The sequence below is a fragment of the Hyla sarda genome, chromosome 6 (genome assembly GCF_029499605.1).
Source record: "Hyla sarda isolate aHylSar1 chromosome 6, aHylSar1.hap1, whole genome shotgun sequence".
Classification (NCBI taxonomy): domain Eukaryota; kingdom Metazoa; phylum Chordata; class Amphibia; order Anura; family Hylidae; genus Hyla; species Hyla sarda.
In genome coordinates this window covers 262,656,960-262,682,282 of record NC_079194.1, presented here as the reverse complement: position 1 = coordinate 262,682,282, position 25,323 = coordinate 262,656,960, and the positions used below count along the sequence as shown (strand labels likewise).

At 42.4% G+C, this 25,323-nt stretch overlaps 1 protein-coding gene across 2 annotated transcripts in view; it reads right to left on the bottom strand.

The window, feature by feature from the left end:
• Positions 1 to 25,323, bottom strand: part of BAD (BCL2 associated agonist of cell death) — a 191,264-nt gene that overhangs the window by 112,528 nt on the left and 53,413 nt on the right. For both annotated transcript variants that reach the window (XM_056527165.1, XM_056527164.1), the window contains exon 2: positions 1,916 to 2,057. In XM_056527165.1, coding sequence (XP_056383140.1) covers positions 1,916 to 2,057 — 142 coding nt within the window. The remainder of the gene's footprint in view (positions 1 to 1,915; positions 2,058 to 25,323) is intronic.

Below are 25,323 nucleotides of genomic sequence, written 5' to 3'. Positions count from 1 at the left end.
TGTCTCGGACAGCCCCATTCAACCTTTTCCGGGTCACCAGAGACCCGATTGACCCGGAATAGCTGCAAATCGCAGGTGTGAATTGACCGTCGATTTGCGGCGATCGCCGATATGGGGGGACCTCAGGACCCCCCTGGGCGATATGCCAGGATGCCTGCTGAACGATATCAGCAGGCATCCCGGTCCAGTCCTTGCCCGGCGAGCGGCAGGGACCGGAAGAACGCAGGGCATACCCATACGCCCTGAGTCCTTAAGGACTTGGGAGCGGGGGCGTATGAATACGCCCTGCATCATTAAGGGGTTAAAGTTGCAAGACATTATGAGGTGGAAGGGGAGTGAGATATTACTCAATTTTCTCTTAATCTCTAAATATCATATTTGAGTTATTAGAGGCAGGTTTTCTGTCTACTCACTTGGTTAGAGTTTGGAGGGAATTTAAAACATTTTGTAAAATCAAAAGGCCTATTTCTAAAATTTACAATATGCTTGGATCAGAGATCTCAAGGAAATTTCAGGATCGAATAAGGGGGTAGGTGGGAGAAGGATTTAGGTAGCATATGACATGGATTCATGGCAAAAGGCTATTGTTAATTTTAACTCATCATTCTAATGCAAATCCCACAATATGGTTCAGATAAAATTACACCCCACAGGGCCTCTGTCGTATGGGAGTTAGGCGGAATGCAGATTGTCCAAAATGCTGAATAAAGGAGTCGGATTTTATGCATCTCGTCTGGAACTGCCCCAAGATGCAGGCCTTTTGGGAGGGGGTTATTGAACTTATTCAAAAGAAATTAAAAATTGTTATAGGGAGGGATCTTAGAAAGATTTTGTCTGGAGAGGTTGATAGGATAGCCTATAAGAAAACTTTAATTAGATTGTTCTCACATGCTAAATTAATTTTAGTTAGAAAATGGTTGGACGTATACCCCCCACAGGTGCAACACTGGCTGGTTCTAGTTAAAAAAATAATTAGCTATGAATTAATTTCGGCAAAATCTTCTAAGAAAAAACTCAGAGCACAATCTGATCTGGGGCCATTGGAAGGGGCAAGCTTGAAAGAGAGAGGGACCCTCTAGAGGAAGGTCGAGTGAGGTCCCCCCTAATATTTTATTTTACTTCATATTACATATGTTAGTTTTTTCTTGCTCTGAGGTCTGGTGAGGGGGGAGTGTGGGGTTCTGAATTTGTTATTAATTGATGTTTTATTGTTATGTATATGTTGTTAGAATTATATGATATTGGAAAATAAAAAGAAGTACTTATTAAAAATATAAAATAGATGCTGGAACTCACCACTAATGCCAGACATCGGCGTGATGCCTGGCATTATTTAGAAGTCAATCGTGGCATCTAAAAAACTGCACAAAAATAGGTGCGATCCATTTGTCATGCCTTAAATAATTATTTTTTGGCTTCTCCATATATTTTGTAGTAAAATGAGTGATGTAATTGTAAAGTACAATTAGTCTCACATGAAACAAGCCCTTATGTGGCCCTGTAGGTGAAAAATGTAAAGAGTTATTGCTATTAAAATGTAAGAAGGCAAAGAGGAAAAATTGCTGCGTCCTCAAGTGGTCAATTATGACTATAGTGTCTGTGAGGAGATCTCTGGAAGGCGTGGCCACATAACGTTTCGAACTCCCCTAAAGCCTCCAACTGAATGAAAGCTGGCCTCACCTTTAAAAGTCTAAGTGAGATTCCCAGCCGTCAGCATCAGCCAATGAGGAAACAGACACCTCCACCAGCATCAGCCTCCTCATTGTTTGAGGATGTTGAGCTACCTGTCGCCCACGCGCACAGGGGCCCCCATAAGTTGTCAGGCCACCCTGTCTCTAAAGCTTAGACTAAAGCTCATCTATGCCTACTATTAAAGAGATAGAAAGCAGCAAGCAAGCAAGCAAAACAGTGTTACCTTTGCCCCTTCTCAGGTTAGGAGAACTCTGATATCCTTTTGCGCCTCTACTGGGCATAGGATCTGTTCCTGGGAGAGCTGCACCTTGTTCATTTGGTGGGAACTCACTTATGGAAAATATAGATGGAGGAGAGTCTGCCATCTGCAATATTAAGAAGATATTACGTGAATTATAATATGTGAAGTCTACCTTCAAATAAAAATAGAAACTTGAAACGTGTGAAAAATGAACAAACAAAAGAAGTCCTGGTATATGAAGGGGTTAAACATGAGACCACTTATTTCAGGTTACCAAGGAAAACCGTGTTATTGAGCTAAAAATAGTCACCCTTTAGATGCATTATTGTAAAATGAAAAATGTTGTGTTCTGATCACCAGTATTCACTAAGCCAAATAAGTGTTAACTGTATATAGTGACATACATGAGAGGGGACCCCATTATGTAGTTGGGACAGTAAGGTTTGGTGCTCGTTTCCTTCTTTTTATGACCCGACAACCCACCCATTTTTTTTTGCTTAACCCCTTAATGACCACAGACGTATATTTACATCCGTGGCCGGCTCCTGATCTGTGAAGCGCGCACAGAAGCTGAGCGCACTTCATATCGCCGATCGGGGTGATGTCCAGCATTAACCCTTTAGACGCCACGATCAAAGTTGATTGCGGCATCTGAAACAGGAAAATATGCTGCCGGTTAGCTCAGCGGAGCTGTTCAGGCCTGCCACGGTGGAGTCGCGGCGTCCAGAACAGCTGAGAGGACAGCGGAAGGCTCCCTACCTGCCTCCATGCTGTCCGATCGGCGTTTGATTGCTCCAAGCCTGAGATACAGGCTTGAGCAATGAAGTGCAGATAACACTGATCAATGCAATGCTATGGCAATGCATTGAACAGTGCTGGCAATCAGTGTATTGCATGTTATAGCCCCCTATGGCGGCTATAACATTGCAAAAAAAAAAAAGTGTAAAAGAGTTAATAAATGTGATTAAACCCATTCCCTAATAAAAGTCAGAATCACCCCCCTTTTCCCATTTAAAAAAAAAACTGTAAAAAAAATAAAAATGTGGTATTGCCACATGCGTAAATGTCAGAACTATAAAAATATATCATTAATTAAACCACACGGTCAATGGCGTACACGTAAAAAAATTCCAAAATAGTTCATTTTTGGTCACCTTTTATACCATAAAAAGATTAATTAAAAGCAATCAAAAAGTCTGATCAAAACAGCCCTCATATCGCCCCATACATGGAAAAATTAAAAAGTTATAGGGGTCAGAAGAGAACAATTTTAAACATATACATTTTCATGCATGTAGTTATGATTTTTTCCAGAAGTACGACAAAATAAAACCTATATGTAGGGTATCATTTTAACCAAAATGGACCTACAGAATAAAGATAAGGTGTCATTTTTACAGAAAAATGTACTGGGTAGAAACAGAAGCCCCAAAAAGTTACAAAATGGTGTATTTTCTTCAATTTTGTCACACAAATTTTTTGGGGGGGATTTGGATTTTTATTTGCAAAATTGGATTTTTAGTTGCAAAATTGAAAGGGTTATAACTTTTAAATGGTAAGGAGGAAAAAACGAAAGTGCAAAAATGGAAAAACGCTTGGTCCTTAAGGGGTTAAAGAAAGCTCCTATGGAGAGGGAAGTCCCACAAAGGTTGTCGCCACTCTTGACTGTATATCACCAATTTATATGTAATAAGCAATCTATTACATAATCGGATCATATGTAATTACATAACGGCTTTCATTAGCTTAAAAGAGTTCCTTCAGGTTACGGGTTTTCCAGGATTTTTTTTATGTCATAATACAAGACTATCCTTAGATCATCAATATATGATTGCTTTAACTCCTGGCACCTCCATTGTTAAAGAGGAAATTCAGTGCTTAATTTAACCCCTAGGAGAACTGGAGATATTTTTGCCCAACCGGTCGGACCCAACTCCCCCAACCCCCGTCCGACCGCTTGGGCGATGTATTTCCAGTTCTCTTATAGACATGCATGGAGGGGGCAGCTCCATGCATGGATAGGCAGCTCCGTGCATGGGGGGAGCCAGGGTGCCAGGCAGGAGATCGCAAGGGTTCCGGTGGTCACACCTTACCCCCCAATAAGATACTTATCCCCTATCTACCGAAGTTCCCCTTTAACCTGTTAAGGACGAAGGGCTTACAGGTACGCCCTTGTGTCCTGTTACTTAAGGACCAAGGACATACCTGTACGCACTGAATCCTTAAGCAGCTTTGAAGCAAGCGAGCTCACTGTTTTTGCCGGGCATTTAACCCTTTAGAAGCTGTGATCAATGCCAATCACGGTGTCTAAAGTGAAAGATGCCAGCCGCTCAGTGGAGCTCACAGAACCCCTGTGATGTGATTGCGGGGGTTCTGTCAGCCAAAATGGAGGAGGAAGGTCCCCTTACTTGCCTCCTGCTGCTCGATCGCCGATTCAATGATGTAGCCTGGCTTAGCCAGGCTAGATCTGTGGATTGCCCATATTACTGTGTAACGCTATGTCATGGGCATAGCTTTGTACAATAGATGTAATCTAACGATTGGATATAAAAGTCCACTATGGGGACTTAAAGTGTGAAATAAAAAAAAAAGTTTCTTAAATTACATAAAACTCCTGCCCCCTAATGAAAAATCAAGTCCCCCTTATTTTCTCATTTTACAAAAAAAAGAAGAAAAAAAAACTAACATGTTTGGTATCGCCAAACTATTAACCCCTTAAGGACCGAGGGTTTTTGCATTTTCATTTTTTCCTCCTTGCCTTTAAAAAATCATAACTATTTCAATTTTGCACCTAAAAATCCATATGATGGCTTATTTTTTGCGCCACCAATTCTACTTTGTAATGACGTCAGTCATTTTGCCCAATAATCTACGGCGAAACAGGAAAAAAAATCATTGCGAGACAAAATTGAAAAAAAAACGCAGTTTTGTAACTTTTGGGGGCTTCCGTTTCTACGCAGTGCATTTTCGGTAAAAATGATACCTTATGTTTATTCTGTAGGTCCATACGGTTAAAATGATACCCTACTTATATAGGTTTGATATTGTCGTACTTCTGGAAAAAATCATAACTACATGCAGGAAAATGAATACGTTTAAAATTGTCATCTTCTGACCCCCATAACTTTTTTATTTTTCCGCGAATGGGGCAGTATGAGGGCTCATTTTTTGCGCCGTGATCTGAAGTTTTTAGCGGTACCATTTTTGCATTGATAGGACTTATTGACTTTTATTCTTTTTTTTCATGATATAAAAAGTGACCAAAAATGCACTATTTTGGACTTTGGAATTTTTTTTGCGCGTACGCCATTAACCGTGCGGTTTAATATAACACTGCACACACTGATCTTTTAAATTGATCACTGGTTTCTCATAGGAAAGCAGTGATCGATGATTCTGCCGCTTGACTGCTCATGCCTGGATCTCAGGCACTGAGCAGTCATTTGGCGATCGGACAGCGAGGAGGCAGGTAGGGATCCTCCAGCTGTCCTGTAAGCTGTTCGGGATGCCGCGATTTCGCCGCGGCTATCCCGAACAGCTCCCTGAGCTAACCGGCATGCTTTCACTTTCCCTTTAGACACGGCGTTCAACTTTGTTAATAGCGTTAATAGGTTAATAGCGCGCGGCACCGCGATCAATGCCACGCGCTATTAGCCACGGGTCCCGGGCCCGACCCGCTATGATGCGGGGCCACGCCGCGGCCACGCGTTATAGATCGGGAGCGGACTCATGACGTACCGGTACGTCATGGGTCCTTAAGGGGTTAAAATATAATGTTTATGATCCCACATGGTAAATGGCGTAAATGTTAAAAAAATACCTAACAACAGAAATATTGATTTTTAATCACATATATAGGAAGAAAATTATAAATAGCTATCAAAAAGCCCCATTAATTTTATATATATATTTTTTTAAATAGTACAGATAAAAAATTACAGATCAAGAAGCAAAATATGAGCCCTTATACATACCTGTATACTTGGAAAAATAAAAAAATTATAGGTGTCAGGAGATTACAATTTTATTCATACCAATTTTGTTGAAAAAAAGTTAGCTTTTTTATATTACAATAATAAAAAATAATATAAATTGGGTATTGTTTTAATTCCATTAACCTACATGACAAATGTAATGTATAATTTTTTACCATAAAGTGCACTGTTTAAAAACCAAACCCCACCAAAGTTGCAAAATTGCAGTTTTCTTATAAATTTCTGCCCGGAAATAATATTATTTTGGCTGCGCCAAACATTTAATGGTAAAATGAAAGCTGTCATTACAAAGTACAATTGTTCGCTCAAAAAATACAAGCCCACATATGGGTCAGTAGGTGAAAAAAATAGAGTTATGGATTTTAAAAGGAGAGGAGGAAAAAACAAAAATGCTAAAATTTTAGTTGTCCCGCTCCTTAAATGAGTAATCTGCTGAAATGTATCTCTAGTCCATTGTGCCCGGGCTGCAAAAAATAAAATAAGAAATAAAAAAAAAAGCAAACAAACTTTAACTCACCTTCCTCCATTCCCGCACCTACAGCCGTTTGGTCCTCTGGTCTGGTCTTCTTCCTTCTTCCGTCGCTGCAGCTGGTGATAGGCTGAGCGCAGTGTGATGATCCATGTGATGCATGATTTCAAGAAGGAAGAAGACTGGACCAGAGGACCAAACAGCTGTAGTGGTGCTACGGGGGAACGGAGGAAGGCGAGTTAAAGTTTTTTTCTTTTTGCAGCCAGGCACAACGGTCTAGACATACTTTTCAGTAGACTACTCCTTTAAGGCCAAAATGGGCTTGGTCCTTAAGGGGTTAAGCTGATGAGTGATGTGACCCCTTCACTTCCTACCAAGCACAGCTTTTGTATACAAAAAATGCTTAAAGTCACTTTAGCTTTTGTCTCCTAGACAAAGTATGTGCCAAAGCACACGTTGGGTGAAGTCACTCCCACGCTCTCTGTATTGCCTGGTATGTGGATGTGATTTTGTACTCAAAATATCTCTCTGCCTTTTGTTATATATGCATTTGTACTTTATTGAGTATATCTCATGTCATGTGTGCTTGGATTCAATAATATGTAATTATGCTACATGTATACCGAGCATGGGGTGTCGTCCCCCCCCCCCCAAGTTTAGGACCCTTTTGGTTGTAATATGTTTGTTTGCAACACTGCACTAACAAACGATGAAGAGGCAGCAGCACTAACAAGCGATGAAGAGGCAGCAGCACTAACAAGCGATGAAGAGGCAGCAGCACTAACAGATGCAGCAGCCCCTTTAATCACTGATCAATGATAGTGCCATGAGTCCAATCTTGATCGATTGAATACTGATGGCCTAAGGACTGGCCATCTATTTTATGTCCTATCCTTAGCAAGCATGAAATATCAGCTCAGTATAACAGATAACTGCAGGGGCCACAGTGCCTGAGCAAGCTACGTTGTTAGGGTCATATGTTTTATAGTGGCTCTGTCAGGTAATGCAGCCAGGTCATATTAACTTGACAGCATGGTGTTGTGTTTGGTAAACAATAAAGAGGCCACAGCTCTTACCTGACCATGATTGCTATAAGAACAGGCCATCAATGATAAAGTCCTGGAAAACCCCTATAAAATAGAAACTGGCAAGCAGCCAGAACCAGCATTCCTAGAAACTTTGTGTTGTGTAGTCATGTGCCCAGGACCAGATTCGAGGCTCACACATGCGACCATACAGTACAATCTCTGAGGTGCACCATGCCTTAAACCCTTAAAGAGGTATTACGGCTTTATACATCTTATCCCCTATCCAAAGATCACTAGAAAGATCCCTGTACTGTCCCTTCATATATTTGTACATTGTGATCAGATCGCACCTAAGATGTCTTTTTTCTAAACGAAATAGCCCCAAGCCTGATAGCCTGTCTTGGTCCTGTAATCCTCCCATACCATCAATTATCTTTGTCGCCCTCCTCTGCACCCTCTCCAGTTCAGCCATGTCCTTCTTATATACAGGTGTCTAGAACTGGACACAATCCTCCATATGTGGTCTGACTAGTGATTTATATAGAGGCAAAACTATGTCCTTGTCACGTGCCTCTATGCCTCTCTTGATACATCCCATGACTTTGTTTGCCTTGGCAGCCGCTGCCTGGCACTGATCACTAAAGTAAAGTTTACCATCCACCAGTACCCCCAATTCTTTTTCAGGTGGAAGTTTTACCTAATGTCTTATTATTTAGCACATAACTGTACATTTTGTTTATATGGCCCATGTGCATAACCTTACATTTATCCCAAGCCTCCAGCATCCCCAGATCCCTCTCTAATATTATGTTATCATCCTCTGTGGTAACCTTTACCCAGTTTGGTATCATCTGCAAATATAGAAATTCTACTTTGTAATCCCTCTACAGGGTCATTAAAAGACATATTGAAAAGAAGTGGAACCAGTACTGACCCCTGTGGTACCCCACTAGTAACTGTCACCCAACCAGAGTTCCATTGATACTCACCCTCTGCTTCCTGTCACTGAGGCAGTTGCTAACCCATTTACATATGTCCTCCCCCAGTCCCAGCATCCTCATTTTATGTACTAACCTTTTGTATGGCACAGTATCAAACGCCTTAGAAAAGGTGATACATAACCACAGCTTCACCCCAATCCAATCTATAACTGACCTCCTCATAGAAGCTGATCAGATTAGTCTGACAGGATTGATCCCGCATAAACCCATGTTGATACTGTGTCAGAAGGCTGTTTTTATTAAACTATTCCAGAATACAATCTCTCATCAAACCCTCAAAATTCATACCCACAACAGATGTTAAACTTAGAGGCCTATAGTTCCTCGGATGCATTTGAATATTGGTATCACATTTGCTAAGCACCAGTCCTGTGGAACAATTCTGTTATTATAGAATCTTTAAATATAAGAAATAAGGGTCTGTCTAGCATGGTATTTGATTCTTGAAAAACTCTGGGATGGATGCAATCTGGGCCTGGTGATAATTTTTTTTTTATGTTACTAAGGCGGCACTCCACTTTTTCTTGTTTTAAATAGGTGAGATTTGCTGGAGAATTGACTTTGTTCCCTCCCCTGTTATCTGACATTGGATTTTCCTTTTTAAATACAGTAGAGAAGAAGTCATTTTTAGCACGTTTATTCCCGTAGGGCAGTGATGTCCAAACTGTGGCCCTCCAGATGTTGCAAAACTACAAATCCCAGCATGCTCAGACAGCAAACAGCTGTCTAGGCATGCTGAGAGTTGTAGTTTTGCAACACCTGGAGGGCCACCGTTTGGACATCACTGCTGTAGGGTATATGTAATTCACAATATCTATTTAGTAAGCTCTTAAAAGTGTCCCATTCAGCTTGTGTACTTTTATTACTGATGGCAGTGTCCCAATCTATGTCGCTGAGGTCCTCTCTTAGTTGTTGAAAATTGGCCTTCCTGAAACTTAATGTTTTTGTAGCCCCACTAGTAGACATCCTCCTATAGAATAAACAAAACCCCTGGCATGACTCGACCACACAGGCAGCTGAGGTGATGCGAGGTACAAAAGGGATAGGCAAGATGTGGTCTGGATAGCAGGAGGTCAGGGCTGGCGGCACAGGTGCGTAGAAAAGGATGTAGCAGGAGGTCAATAGGCAGGTGGCAAGGAGCAAGGTCAGGTCACGGAATGCAAGGGTCTGGAACACGGCAAGGCTAAACAACAAACGCTTTCTCTAAGGCAACAAAGATCTGGCAGGGAGTGATGGGAGGTGCAGATATTTAAAAAAACACAGTGCAGGTGCATGTACTAATTAAGGGTGCTGGCGCACACGCTAAGAGACGAGGGCGTGCGTGCCGGTGCTGCAAGAAGACAGAAGGGATGGAGGAGGGCGGAGGTAAGTGACGGGCTGGGATTCGCATGCGGGCGCTGGCCAGAGCACAGACCATGACAACACCCCCCCCCCCCTTTGGTCTCCCCCTCTTTTTACAGTTCAAAAAGTTCCTGAGAAGGTCACAGTCGAAGACATTTTCCTCCAGCTCCCAAGATCTTTCCTCTGGACCATAACCTTCCCAGTCAACCAGGAAGAATTGTCTCCCTCTCATGGTCTTAGTGGCTAAGATTTCCTTGACTTTGAAAACATCTGTGGAACCAGAGATAGGTGTGGGAAAAATAATTTTTTGTGAAAACCGGTTGATGATAAAAGGCTTGAGAAGGGATACATGGAAAGAATTGGGAATACGAAGAGAAGAAGGTAAACAGAGTTTATAAGAGACCGGACTGATTTTTTGCAAGACCTCGAACGGGCCCAGGAAACGAGGACCCAACTTGTTACTAGGAATCTTGAAACAAATGAATTTGGAGGATAACCACACTTTATCACCAGGAGAGAAAGACGGAGGAGGTCTTCTTTTTCAGCCTGAGCTTTCATACAAGAATAGGCAAGAAACAAAGACTACTGAGTTTGCTGCCAAATGGAAGAGAAGTCTGGAACAAGTTTATGAACAGCAGGCACATTGGAGGAAACAGGAACTGGAAGAGGAGAACGAAGATTATGTCCGTAAACAACAAAAAATTTAGAGATCTTGGAGGACTCTGAATCCTTATGATTATAGGAAAATTCAGCCCAAGGTAGAAGGTCGACCCAATTGTCCTGACAAGCAGAAACAAAATGACGGAGATAAGACTACAGAACTTGATTTACCTGCTCCACCTATTCACATACTAGCAGGCTCAGCTTCATGCAAAAGAGGGGTGCTGCTGTGTGTGCCCAACACAAACCAATACAAAAAACAAAAAAAGCACACCCGACTAGTTCAACAAATCTTTATTAGTTACAAAAAACATAGATAAAAACAAAACAAAGATACCAATCAAATAGATCCCATAATCCAAAAAAATTGATATGTTGTAGTACTTAAGTACTACAACATATCTCTAATATACTTTAATTTAAAAAAGTGGCAGATCGGTAATAAAGTCCATAGCAATGTGGGACCAGGGAGTCTCCGGAATGAGCAAAGGCTGTAGTAGTCCCGCAGGTTTCTGCCGAAGGATTTTGTCACGTGTACAGGTAACACAGGAACAGACAAAATCAGGGACATCGCGTTCAAGATGCGACCACAGTAATGCCGGGAGATTAGTAGTAAGGTCTTACGAATTCCAGGATGACCTGCCAACAAAGAAGAATGACCCCATTTCAGGGTTTTGCATCTCAATTTGGCAGGCACAAAAGGATTTCCCAGGAGGAATATGCTAAAGATCGGCTGCTGAGATCAATCGCTATGGAGGGATAATGTGCCTTGGTGTGGAGTCCGTTCCCATGACATCGGAAGATCTGGAAAGAGCATCGGCTCTGATGCTTTAGTTATCTGGGTGGAAATGAATGAAGAAATTAAAACAGACCATCTAGCTTGGTGAGGGTTCAACCGCTGAGCAGATTGGAGATATAGGAGGTTCGTATGATCTGAATAGATGCTGACTGGATGGGGTGAACCTTCTAATAAGTGACGCCACTCTTCCAAGGCTAACTTAATAGCAAGGAGTTCCCAATCTCCAATAGAGTAGTTCCTTTCTGCAGGTGAGAAAGTCTTAGAAAAGAAACTACAGGTTACAATCTTGCCTTTGGAGTTTTTCTGGGTTAGAACAGCACCGGCTCCTACAGATGAAGCATATACCTCCAAAGCAAATGGTTTCTCCGGATCTGGTCTAGTAAGCACGGGAGCAGAGGCAAATGCAGACTTTAAGCAAGAGAAGGCCTCTTCGGCTTCAGGAGGCCAAGACTTGGGGTTAGAGCTCTTCTTAGTGAGAGCTACAATCGGAGTGACCAAAGAAGAGAAATGTGGAATAAACTGATGATAAATTGGCAAATCCCAGGAAGCGGTGAATAGCTCGAAGTCCAGTAGGGCAAAGCCAACCCAATACTGCAGTCAGTTTGTCAGGATCCATCTGGAGACCTTGGTGAGTAACTATGTAACAGAGGAACAGAAGATCTCTCAAATAAGCATTTCTCCATTTTAGCATATAGAAGATTCTCACGGAGGCGCTGAAGAACCAGACGGACATGTGAGCGATACTTCTCCAAATTAGGTGAGAAGATCAGAATGTCTTCCAGATATACAACAACACAGGTATAGAGGAGGTCTCGGAAGATATCATTGACAAATTCTTGAAAGACAGCTGGAGCATTACAGAGACCGAAAGGCATTACAAGATACTGAAAATATCCATCTCGAGTATTGAAAGCCGTCTTCCATTTGTCTCCTTCGTGGATATGGATAAGATTATATGCTCCTGCAAGTCCAATTTTGTGAAGACTTTGGCACCACATAAATGATCAAAAAGCTCAGAGATCAGAGGAAGAGGATAACTATTTTTTATCGTGATCTTGTTAAGGCCCCTGTAGTCTATACATGGACGAAGAAGAAACCTGTTCCGGCAGGAAAAGAGGACTTCCAGATAAATCCATTTGGGAGGTTCTCTTGGATATATTTTGCCATGGCTTGAGTCTCTGGAACAGAGAATGGATAGATTCTTCGACCAGGAGGCACAGTTTCAGGCTGTAAGTCAATGGGGCAATCCTACGTGTGATGTGGTGGTAAGACCTCGGCCTGCTTTTCGTAGAATACATCTGAATAATCTTGATATGGGAGAGGCAGAACTGGCATAGGATGACGAGAAGAGACGGCTTTTGATTGGACTGGCACAAGATAGTGATTACGACAAAATTGTCCCCAGCGTGTGATTTCTCCCGATCTCCAGTCAAGTTGCGAAGAATGCCGTTGGAGCCAAGGAAGACCAAGAAGAAGCTCCGAAGTACAATGAGAAAGCACATAGAATAACATTTTCTCCTTATGCAAGATTCCCATTTGCAGTGCAGACGAGAGGCTCTGTGTGGAATAGCATGTTACAGTCCAGTTTCTGTCCATTAACTGAATAAATAAACAAGGGCTTAGCAAGCCGGGTCACAGGTAGATGATATTTATGGACCAAGGAGGCATCAATAAAGTCGCCAACGGAACTTGAGTCCAAAAATGCAGATGCAATAAATGAAGACTTGGCGGAAACGTAGATTTGAACAGAAATGGTCAAATCAGGAGAGGTAGTATTCACACCTAGGGACGCCTCTCCCATGTGTCCTAGGTCCAAGCATTTCCCGGACGCTGTGGACATATAGAACAGTCTTTGAGAAAGTGCTCCGGACTGGCACAATTTATTTACAAATTCTCATTGCGTCGTCGGGATCTTTCCAGCTGCATTAAGCGAGTACGGTCCACTTGCATAGCCTCTTTGGCAAAAGGCAAAGAAGACTGTAGAGATGGACGTTGGAACACAGGTGCCAAGTGAGGAAATCGCCATGTTCAGGCAGGTTCTCTTTCCATGCAAATTTCTTCCTGCCTCTCGACAAAACGCACATCAATACGTGAGGCTAAATGGATTAGTTCACACAGGGTAGATGGAGGATCTCGGGCATTAGCATACATGTTTTCTTTCCTCTGATCACTTATAACTGTTCTTACGCTCCACCCCTGTGTTATTACCTATCCCCAATCTTAATAAATAGGATTTTACCTCTCCATAACAAAAGTTTGAAGAACCCTCCTTTTCCCATTAAAAAAAATTTGAACAAAAATAAACATATGTTGTATTGCCGCACATGTAAATGTCTGAACTATAAAAATATAACATTCATCAAACTGCATGGGCAATGGCGTATACGTAAAAAAAAAAAAAAAAGTCCAGAATTGCATATTTTTGGTCACTTTGTATACCCGAAAAAAAAAAATTTATAAAAAGCAATCAAGAAGTACCATCACAACAAAAAATTATACCAATATGAACTGCAGATAATGGCACCAAAAATTTGCCTCACACGTCGCTGTATACAGAAAAATAAAAAAGTTATAGGGATCAGTAGAGGACACTTTTAAACTTACAAATTTTTGTACAAAAAATTTTAACCATACAAAATCATTGAAACCGCATGGATCTACAAATTAAAGATAAGTTGTCTTGTTTACCGAAAAGTGCTCTGCATAGAAGCAGAAGCCCCAAAAGTTACAAAATGGCATCCGTTTTTTTTTTTTTTTCAATTTTGCCCCATAATTTTTTTTCCTGTTGATTTTGTGTTGAAATGATTGATGTAGTTACAAAGTAAAATTGGTGGCGCAAAAAACAAGCCCTCAATAGGTCTGTAGGTGAAAAATTGAGTAAGTTGTTATTTTTAGAAGGTGAGGAGGAAGAATACAAAAAAGTGGAAAAAAAAATGAATCCTTAAAGGGGTGTTCCAGGAAAAAACTTTTTTTTATATATATCAACTGGCTCCAGAAAGTTAAACAGATTTGTAAATTATTTCTATTAAAAAAATCTTAATCCTTTCAGTACTTATGAGCTTCTGAAGTTAAGGTTGTTCTTTTCTGTCTAAGTGCTGTCTGATGACACCTGTCTCGGGAAACGCCCAGTTTAGAAGAGGTTTGCTATGGGGACTTGCTTCTAAACTGGGCGTTTCCCGAGACAGGTGTCATCAGAGAGGACTTAGACAGAAAAGAACAACCTTAACTTCAGAAGATCATAAGTACTGAAAAGATTAAGATTTTTTAATAGAAGTAATTTACAAATCTGTTTAACTTTCTGGAGCCAGTTGATATATATAAAAAAAGATTTTTCCTGGAATACCCCTTTAACTCCTTGGGGACGGAGGGCGTACCTATACCCCCGTGGCCCCGCATCATAGCAGGTCGGGCGCTATTAACCCTTTAGACGTGGGGTTCAAAGTTGAATGCCGCGTCTAAAGTGAAAGTAAAGCACTGCCGGTTAGCTCAGGGTGTTGTTCAGGATGTCCGCTGTGAAATAGTGGCATCCCGAACAGCTGTAAAGACAGCAGGAGGGTCCCCTACCTTCCTCCATGCTGTCTGATCGTCGAATGACTGCTCAGTGCCTGAGATCCAGGCATGAGAAGTCAAGCGGCAGAATTATTGATCAATGGTTTCCTATGGTTTCCACTGTTTATATCATGAAAAAATGAATAAAAAGTGATCAAAAAGTCCAATCAATACATAAATGGTACCGCTAAAAACTTCAGATCACGGCGCCAAAAATTAGCCCTCATACCGCCCCATACGCAGAAAAAAATCAAAAAGTTATTGTCAGAAGTTGACAATTTTAAACGTATACATTTTCCTGCATGTAGTTATGATTTTTTCCAGAAGTACGACAAAATCAAACCTATATAAGTAGGATATCATTTTAATCGTATGGACCTACAGAATAAAGATAACAGGGGTGTGGAAATTTTATAAAAAAAACTACTTGTCCACAGGACTAAATGGAGCAAAATCTACTTGTCCCTCATGACAATCCGCTTGTCCTGGCCAATTTTCGCTTTTACACGCTCATTTTTTCCTCCTCGCCCTATAATAGCCATAAATACCTACTATAATGATACCTTTTTAATTTTTCAATAACATTCTCTGATCCCCCCCCCCCAAAAAAAAATACATATATATATATATATATATATATATATATATATATATATATAGTGAAGTGAAATTGAAATAGTAAAAGATAATTTAGCAGATTTGGTGGTTTTCTTTTCTACGCCATTTACCTTGTGGTTGAGATAACATGTTAGTTTCACACTTTCACACTGATTACAGCAATACCAGATTTGTATAGTTTACGTCATGTTTTACTAATTTAAAAAAAAATTCAGAACTTTTACGAATTTTTTTTTAATTGTCATTTTTGACCCCTGTAGCTTTTTTTCCCCCCGCATACCAGGCTGTATGAGGGCTTATTTTTTGTGCCGTAATCTGTTTTTTGTATCTGTACCATTTTAGTATTGATCTGACTTTTTAATCGCTTTTTAACTTTTTTTTCTGGGATATTATAAAAATTGCAATTCTCTGGTTTGGTATTTTTTTTTTTACATTTACCGTACGGGATACATAACGTTATATTTTAATAGGTCGTACAATTACACACGCAGCGATACTAAATATGTTTATTTTTATTATGTTTGCATGTTTTTATATAGGAAAAAGGGGTGATTTGAACTTTTAACATGGAAGAAGTTAAGGTGTGTCTTTTAAACTTTTATTAAAATTATACATATATATATATATATATATATATATATTTACACACTTTATTAGACTTTTAGGAGGAATCATTAGATTCCTCATACAGATGAATAGAGTTCTATTGAACTCATTGATCTGTGTGCTCTGCGCTCCATTGATAGAGCCTGGTCCAGACAGGCTCTATCAATGACCGAGCCGGGACAGCAGGGAACAGAGGTAAGCCCTCCGGCTACCTCTATAGTGGATCCCCACTAGCCCACCTGGGAGCATTCACATGTCCCTTTAGATGCCGCTGTCAGCTTTTACAGCGGCGATCTAATGGGTTAATAGCCAGCCACGGTGATTGCCGCATGCTGGCTATTAGCGGCAGCCCCCAACTACTGAAAACAGCCCGCTCCATACAGATTACTGAGCGCCGCATGCTGGCTATTAGCGGTGGTGTGAGGTGGAAGCTTGCGCCCCGTGCAGACTTGCGTCCGCTCCTCCCCTCAGCTCTCCGAAGGTTTCCGAAGCTTAAGCTGGGGGGAGCGAGGGCAGAGGACGCAGGTCTGCACGGGGAGAAAGAAGCCACGCCCCCTCATCTCCCCCCGCACGCCTGCATGGCAGAAAGAAGGCAGAGCAGGGGAGAGATGACGTACACAGCTTCTCATCTCCCCTCCCCCTGCACTGCCTTCAGAGGACGCAAGTTTTTACAGCCGGAGGCTGCAGAGTACGGAGCGGGCAGGAGTTGGGAGCCCGCTCCATACATACTGCAGAGCTCCGCAGCTCTTGTCAGGTCCGGCCCTGCTTCCCTGAAGCCGGGCTAAGGGCTGGAAAAATGCACCTGCCCGGCGCCTGGAACTTGCATGTCCCCCAAAATGGCATGTTTTCTTCAATTTTGCCGCACAATGATTTTTTTTTTTCCATTTCGCCATAGCTTTTTGGGTAAAATGACTAATGTCATTACAAAGTAGAATTGGTGTTGCAAAAAATAAGCCATCATATGAATTTTTAGCTTTGAAAGGATTATGATTTTTTAAAGTTAAAGGAGGAAAAAACAAAAGTGCAAAAACTGGAAAACCCTCCGCCCCAAGGGGTTAAGGGGTTAAAGTGCACCTCTACAGTTATAGGCACTATTATAAAATATGGGTCTCATGCTGGAGGTAGGTGCTATAGAAACCTAATTCACAATTATAAGCGGCAGGGAGAATAGGTGCTCGGAAAAGGTATTAAAGGGGTATTCCAGAAAAAAACTTTTTTATATATATCAACTGGTTCCAGAAAGTTAAACAGATTTGTAAATTACTTCTATTAAAAAAATCTTAATCCTTTCAGTACTTATGAGTTTCTGAAGTTAAGGTTGTTCTTTTCTGTCTAAGTAATCTCTGATGACACGTATCTCGGGAAACGCCCAGTTTAGAAGCAAATTCCCATAGCAAACCTCTTCTAAACTGGGCGGTTCCCGAGACACGTGTCATCAGAGATTACTTAGACAGAAAAGAACAACCTAAACTTCAGAAGCGCATAAGTACTGAAAGGATTAAGATTTTTTAATAGAAGTAATTTACAAATCTGTTTAACTTTCTGGAGCTATTGATATATATAAAAAAAAGTTTTTTCCTGCATAGCCCCTTTAAGATACCAAATTCAAAATGATAGTTATTTAGAAAAAAAATGTGCACTGTGCTGCCCTACACTAATGTCACATAAATGTGCCTAAAACTGTAGACGTACACTTTAAGACTTCTATGGTTCCCAGCTGTACCTCCATATCACTCTGTTTCATACAGAGGCATACAAATATCTTTGTATTAGAGTCTGTTTAAATGGGCCAAGTTCTATGGGACGTCATGACACATCTGAAATAAAGTGGCATACTAAAGCTTTTTTTTCCCACTTTTCTAAGCACTTAGGCTAGGTTCACACCACAGAATTTCAGACCAGAATTCTGCTTAGGAATTTTAGTTGGAAATTCCTGTGCAGAAGAATCCTGTTGCTGGCAATGGGATTCTGCTGCAAAGTGCACATTTCGGAATTTTAGCAGCAGATATTCCTCCCACTAAAATAATGAACTTGCAGTCTATGGGGACGTCAATGTCCACACAGTACTAGTCATCGCTGTCCGCACTTGGAAGCTCATAGCATTCTAAGGGTGAACCTAGCCTTATTCCTCTCTAGAAAGGACTGCACTGTCCGACTCATCTCTTTATCTGTCATCACAATACGTCATATGGTGAACTGCTTTATCTACCGTATAGTACGATCTAGTAGTACAGTGCAGGCTGGTGAATGGTTTACTTCATCATATACCATTGTCTGGTGGTTGTATCTATTGTACAGTGTATACAGGTTAATAGTCTCATCAATATAGCATAGCACAGAGTAGTCAATTGTTTCTTCCATTGTATATTGCTGTCCTGCAGTTGTATCTATAGTACAGGGTGGGCCATTTATATGGATACATGGATACCTTAATAAAATGGGAATGGTTGGTGATATTAACTTCCTGTTTGTGGCACATTAGTATATGTGAGGGGAGAAACTTTTCAAGATGGGTGATGACCATGGCGGCCATTTTGAATCCAACTTTAGTTTTTTTCAATAGCAAGAGGGTCATGTGACACATCAAACTTATTGGGAATTTCACAAGAAAAACAATGATGTTTTAACGTAACTTTATTCTTTCATGAGTTATTTACAAGTTTCTGACCACTTATAAAATGTGTTCAATGTGCTGCCCATTGTATTGGATTGTCAATGCAACCTTCTTCTCCCACTCTTTACACACTGATAGCAACACCGCAGGAGAAATGCTAGCACAGGCTTCCAGTATCCGTAGTTTCAGGTGCTGCAGAATGGCCAAAACAAAAATTGGAACAGGACCCTCAGTTTACGCAGAAGATTTTGTTCAGTGATGAGGCAAACTTTTATGTCAATGGTGAAGTTAACAAACAAAACCACCGCTATTGGTCTGACACTAACCCATATTGGATGGATCCCTCCAAGACTGGTGGAACACAAAAATTGATGGTATGGTGTGGTATATGGGGTACAAAGATAGTGGGGCCATTCTTCATCAATGGAAACCTCAAGGCCACTGGATATGCAAAATTGCTACATGATGATGTGTTTCCCTCTTTATGCACTGAAGCTGGCATGTTCCCTGAGTTTTTCTAGCAAGATGGTGCACCACCACATTATGGGTGTCAGGTCAGAGCATTCCAAGATCAACAGTTTCCTGGAAAGTGGATTGGTCGTCGTGAGCCAGTTGAATGGCCCCCAAGGTCTCCTGATCTGACCCCCTTAGACTTTTATCTTTGGGGTCATCTGAAGGCAATTGTCTATGCTGTGAAGATACGAAATGTGCAGCACCTGAAACTACGTATACTGGAAGCCTGTGCTAGCATTTCACCTGCGGTGTTGCTATCAGTGTGTGAAGAGTGGGAGAAGAGGGTTGCATTGACAATCCAACACAATGGGCAGCACATTGAACACATTTTATAAGTGGTCAGAAACTTGTAAATAACTCATGAAAGAATAAAGTTACGTTAAAACCATCATCATCATCATTGTTTTTCTTGTGAAATCCCCAATAAGTTTGGTGTGTCACATGACCCTCTTCCTATTGAAAATACAAAAGTTGGATTCAAAATGGCAGACTTCAAAATGGCCGACTTCACCCATCTTGAAAAGTTTCCCCCCTCACATCTACTAATGTGCCACAAACAGGAAGTTAATATCACCCTATACATTAAAAACGGCTATTTCTGGCCTACAGAGAGCCTCAATAGGGGTGTAGAACACTTTGCTTTGTTCTAACATGCAAATGGAGTGTGCTGGGTAGTGAAATAATACTGTTATTCAGTACAACATGCAGATTACAGGCATCGCTATTAGAATCACTGCCGCAGGGGGCGTGGCCTGCATGGGGAGCTGAACGGCTGCACTGCTGCTGAGCTCCCGCTCACCCTCTCTCTTTTCCCCTGATTAATCCCCCCTGATCCACGGTATCTCTCCCCTGACGGTACCACGGAGATCACCGTACGCTGGGACTGTCGGTGGTGTGGCTTGTAGTCTGCTCCGGTGGCAGCTGTGCGGAGCTGGTGGCGGAAGTCATCTGGAGAGCTCCTGGAATCGCTGGTGAGGTGCCCAGGGGTGTCCCCACTGCTGTTTGAGTTCCCGGAGGGCCCTGGATTGCTGAGCTGCGGCCGCCATTGCTGTCCTTCATGGGCGGGACCTCGTCTTGGACTTTGTTTCCGGGGCAACCCCCGCTCTCCTGGCGGTTGGGACGGCCTGATATAGCTGTGAGTACCAGCTGAAGTCTTGTACACCATACCTGATATAGCAGTGTAAAAGAAGAGAAAAGAGGAAAGGCGCTCCCTGTGTAATAAAGCCAGCACGAGGGTAGAGAGGAGAATTAATGCAATATCCGTGCTCACCCTGCTAAGTTGTGTGAGGACATACACAACTATGCTGAATGCATGTGATTTTTAAGGATCACAATCCTGTTGTCTGCAGCCTTCCTGGAGGATATATGGAATGAAACAAGACTTCAGGGAGAAACCAGGATTTTCGGCGCTGACCAAAGAGAAGGTATCGGAGCCCAGGTAAAGGAAGGAGGTTTATTAGCAACGCGTTTCACCGCGTTTGCGCGGCTTCATCAGGCTCAGCCTGATGAAGCCGCGCAAGTGCGGTGAAACGCGTTGCTAATAAACCTCCTTCCTTTACCTGGGCTCCGATACCTTCTCTTTGGTCAGCGCCGAAAATCCTGGTTTCTCCCTGAAGTCTTGTTTCATTGATATAGCAGTGTGTACCAGCTGAAGTATTGTGCACTTTGGCCCTTTGGAGCTACCTCTGCAAATCTTGCTGGGAACTGAGGTGGGCTGACAGTGGAGCACCGGTTTGGCTGGTGTTCTTTTAACTATCTAGGTGCTGGACTGTGGTGCTGTCCCTGAAGGGGGCTCTGATACCCCTGTTAACCTCCTCTGTGCTGATCTGTGCTGCTCCTGTGGGGATTCTGCTACTACTGTTAACTACCTCTGTGCTCGACAGTGCTTCTGTTACTGTGGGAGCTCCGGTACAACTGTTAACTCCCTCAGTGCTGAACTGTGCTGCTGTTATTGCGAGGGATCTGGTATTATTCTTAACCCCCTCTGTGCTGGACAGTGCTGCTGTTCCCGAGAGAGCTCTGGACTACTTTTAACTCTTTCTATGCTGGACTGTGCTGCTGTTACTGTAGGGGCTCTGCTACTCTTAGGTGGCCCCATACTGCTGCTGCTGCATTCACTGCCGTGGAATCTCTTGCTATCTTGTGTACCACTATGGGAGGCTCCAGGGGCAGATCCAAACGCAACAAGTCGGGCGTTGGGGTGCTTCTTCCTCCTTTGGATTATGATGCTTCTTCAGGTGATGGCTAGTGGTTGCTCCCAGAGGGACTCTGTGACCCAGACTCCTTTGTCTGCTACGGTGGCGGCTAATGCTGCTAAAACATCACGTCAGTTCTCCAGATCTGAGGAGCCTTCGGGCAGTGCCTTGCCTTCACTTCTCCCCTCGCCGGATAAGGTGCCATATGATGGGGCTCTCCTGGATTTACGGAGATTCTCTCTACTATAACTTCCTGTCATACATCCATGATCTCTAAGGTGGACGAGCTTCAACAAGAATTTGTCATTCTACGCCATGAGACTCAAAAGCTAAGAGAACACACCAAAGAGGTGGAAAATAGAGTTTCTACGGTCGAGGACACACTTAGTCCTATCCCTCAACAGATCTCTGATTTACAGCGGCAGCTCAGGGGTGTGGTGGATAGAGCTGACGACTTTGAAAACCGTCTGAGATGCAACAATGTTCGGCTGTGTAAGAGGGCGCGTGAAAGAGGAGTTACAAAAACTGTGATTATCTGTTGTGCGGAGTGAATCTGTGGAGTGGGTGCGACTGCCTATAGTCTACATTCATATTTTGGGTAAGTTTTTCTCTTTTGCACATAGTGGGATAACTGTTAGAGTTTAAACACCCTTTTTCATTTTTTTTTTTTTTTTCTCTGTTCCACCTCTAGGGGGAGGAGGAGTAGATTGGGCACAGGTGTATAAATCTTAGCTTGGGACTCTTATTGAGAGCTTGCTCTTCTGAGTGTTGCTGTGTAACAGGGGGCGTGAAAGAGGAGTTACAAAAACAGGAGTTTGAAAGCAGGAGGTTGAGATCGCTGTGAGTGTTAATTTCTGAACCCACAAGGTCTACAAAAAATTTTAAGTGTCATTTTGACTGTCTGTTTTTTCCTATACATTTGTGAAATCCCCATAACTAGATGGCCTCCATGTTGGAAAATGCAGTCCAATGTACATCCTGTTCAATGTATGCGATCCTTGAACAACAGTTTGAGGGTGCATATTGTTGTGCGAGATGTGTGCTAGTTGTCCGTTTGGAAGCCCAGATCCTGGATCTAGAGGGGCGACTGGCAACAATGAGAAGCATTAACAACATGGAGAGGAGTCTCGTGCTCACTGAGCAGGCACTCTCGGGAATAGAGGTGGGGGAGGACAGTGGGACGGAGTTGCAGGACAGTCAGGCAGTTAGCTGGGTTACAGTTAGAAAGAGGGGTAGGGGAAAAAGTGTCAGGGAGGCTAGTCCTGAACTGGCACACCCCAACAAGTTTGCCCGCTTGGCAGATGAGGGGGATGCCATTACAGAGCTAGCAGAACTGCAGCAGGATACCGCCTCTGACCGCCAGGGGGGTGTCTGCTCCAGTAAGGAGGGAGGGAGGAGTACAGGGCAGGCCAGACAGGTACTAGTGGTGGGGGACTCAATTATTAGGGGGACAGACAGGGCAATCTGTCACAAAGACCGGGATCGCCGAACAGTGTGTTGTCTGCCTGGCGCACGAGTTCGGCACATCGCGGATCGGGTTGACAGGTTGCTGGGCGGGGCTGGAGAGGACCCAGCAGTCATGGTACATATTGGCACCAATGACAAAGTAAGAGGTAGGTGGAGTGTCCTTAAAAATGATTTCAGGGACTTAGGCCGCAAGCTTAAGGCAAGGACCTCCAAGGTAGTCTTTTCTGAAATACTACCAGTACCACGAGCCGCACCAGAGAGGCAGCGGGAGATCAGGGAGGTAAACAAGTGGATCAGAAGCTGGTGTAGGAAGGAAGGGTTTGGGTTCATGGAGAACTGGGCTGACTTCGCTGTCGGTTACCGGCTCTACCGTAGGGACGGGCTGCACCTCAATGGGGAGGGTGCAGCTTTGCTTGGGGAGAAGATGGCTAGAAGGGTGGAGGAGTGTTTAAACTAGGGACTTGGGGGGAGGGAACCTACAGCAAAGAGGGGGAAGATAGTGTAGATAGAGAGGTGGGAATTATAAATGTACCTGGGGGTGGACCGGAGGGAGGGGTTAGAATAGTTAATAGGAATAGGCTTCATAGGAAAATAAAACTTACACCCTTGAATCCCATTAACCCCAATAACATAAAGGATGGAAATGTAAAGTGTATGTTCACAAATGCCAGAAGCCTAGCAAATAAAATGGGGGAGCTTGAGGCCTTGATACTGGAGGAACATATTGATATAGTTGGGGTCACTGAGACATGGCTGGACTCCTCGCATGACTGGGCTGTCAATCTGCAGGGGTTAACATTGTTTCGCAAGGATAGAATGAACAGAAAAGGTGGTGGAGTCTGTCTGTATGTAAGAAGTGGTATGAAAGTCAGTGTGAACGATGCCATAGTGTGTGATGATTTTGAGGAGGTGGAATCACTGTGGGTAGAATTACAAAAGGAGGGAAATACTGAAAAAATAATATTTGGGGTAATCTACAGACCCCCTAATATCACTGAAGAGATAGATGTTCGGCTTCATAAACAAATAGAGAGGGCCGCCCGGGCAGGTACAGTGGTAATAATGGGAGATTTTAACTATCCAGATATAGATTGGGGTCCGGGGTTGGCTAAAACTACAAAGGGGCGACAATTCCTAAATTTATTGCAGGATAATTTTATGGGCCAGTTTGTGGAGGACCCAACAAGAAGTGATGCCTTGTTGGATCTGATCATTTCCAACAACGCAGAGCTGATTGGTAATGTAACTGTGCGGGAAAACCTTGGTAATAGCGACCACAATATAGTTACTTTTGACTTAAAATGTAGAAAACAAAGACAGGCGGGGAAGGCAAAAACATATAACTTTAAAAAGGCAAACTTCCCTGGGCTGAGGGCTGCACTACAGGACATAGACTGGGGGGAGGTGTTCTCAAATACTGATACAGAAGGTAAATGGGACATCTTTAAATCAACTCTAAATAACTATACAGCTAAATATATACCAAAGGGGAACAAATATAAACGATTAAAATTAAATCCTACATGGCTGACACATGATGTTAAAAGAGCAATAAACAACAAAAAAATTGCCTTCAAAAAATACAAATCTGATGGGTCAGCGATAACATTTAAACAGTACAAAGAGCTTAATAAAATCTGTAAAAATGTAATAAAAACAGCAAAAATTCAAAATGAGAGACAGGTGGCCAAAGAAAGCAAAACTAATCCTAAATATTTTTTTAGATATATAAATGCAAAAAAAAAAAGGACAGAGCATGTAGGACCCCTTAATAATGATAATGGGGAGGTTGTCACAGGCGATCAAGAGAAGGCGGAGCTACTGAATGGGTTCTTTAGTTCTGTATATACTAGGGAAAAAGGAGCTGACATTGGCCAGGTCAGTGCTGGTAACACATCATGTAATGTACTGAACTGGCTTAATGTAGAGATGGTACAAGGTAAGTTAAGTGATATAAATGTAAGCAAATCCCCAGGGCCGGATGGACTACACCCAAGAGTTCTTAGAGAGGTAAGTTCAGTAATATCTGTACCCCTGTTCATGATATTTAGAGATTCTATGGTGTCTGGTATTGTGCCAAGGGACTGGCGCAAGGCGAATGTGGTGCCAATCTTCAAGAAGGGCTCTAGGTCTTCCCCAGGAAACTATAGACCGGTAAGTTTAACATGCATTGTGGGTAAATTGTTTGAAGGACTTATAAGGGATTACATACAGGAATACATAGGGGATAATTGTATTATAAGTGATAGCCAGCATGGGTTTACTAAGGATAGAAGTTGTCAAACCAATCTAATTTGCTTTTATGAAGAGGTGAGTAGAAGCCTTGACAGAGGAATGGCTGTGGATATAGTGTTTCTGGATTTTGCCAAAGCATTTGATACTGTCCCTCACAGACGTCTGACAGGTAAGTTAAGGTCCTTGGGCTTGGAAACTTTAGTTTGTAACTGGATTGAACACTGGCTCATGGATCGTACCCAGAGAGTGGTGGTCAATGATTCGTACTCTGATTGGTCCCCGGTAATTAGTGGTGTACCC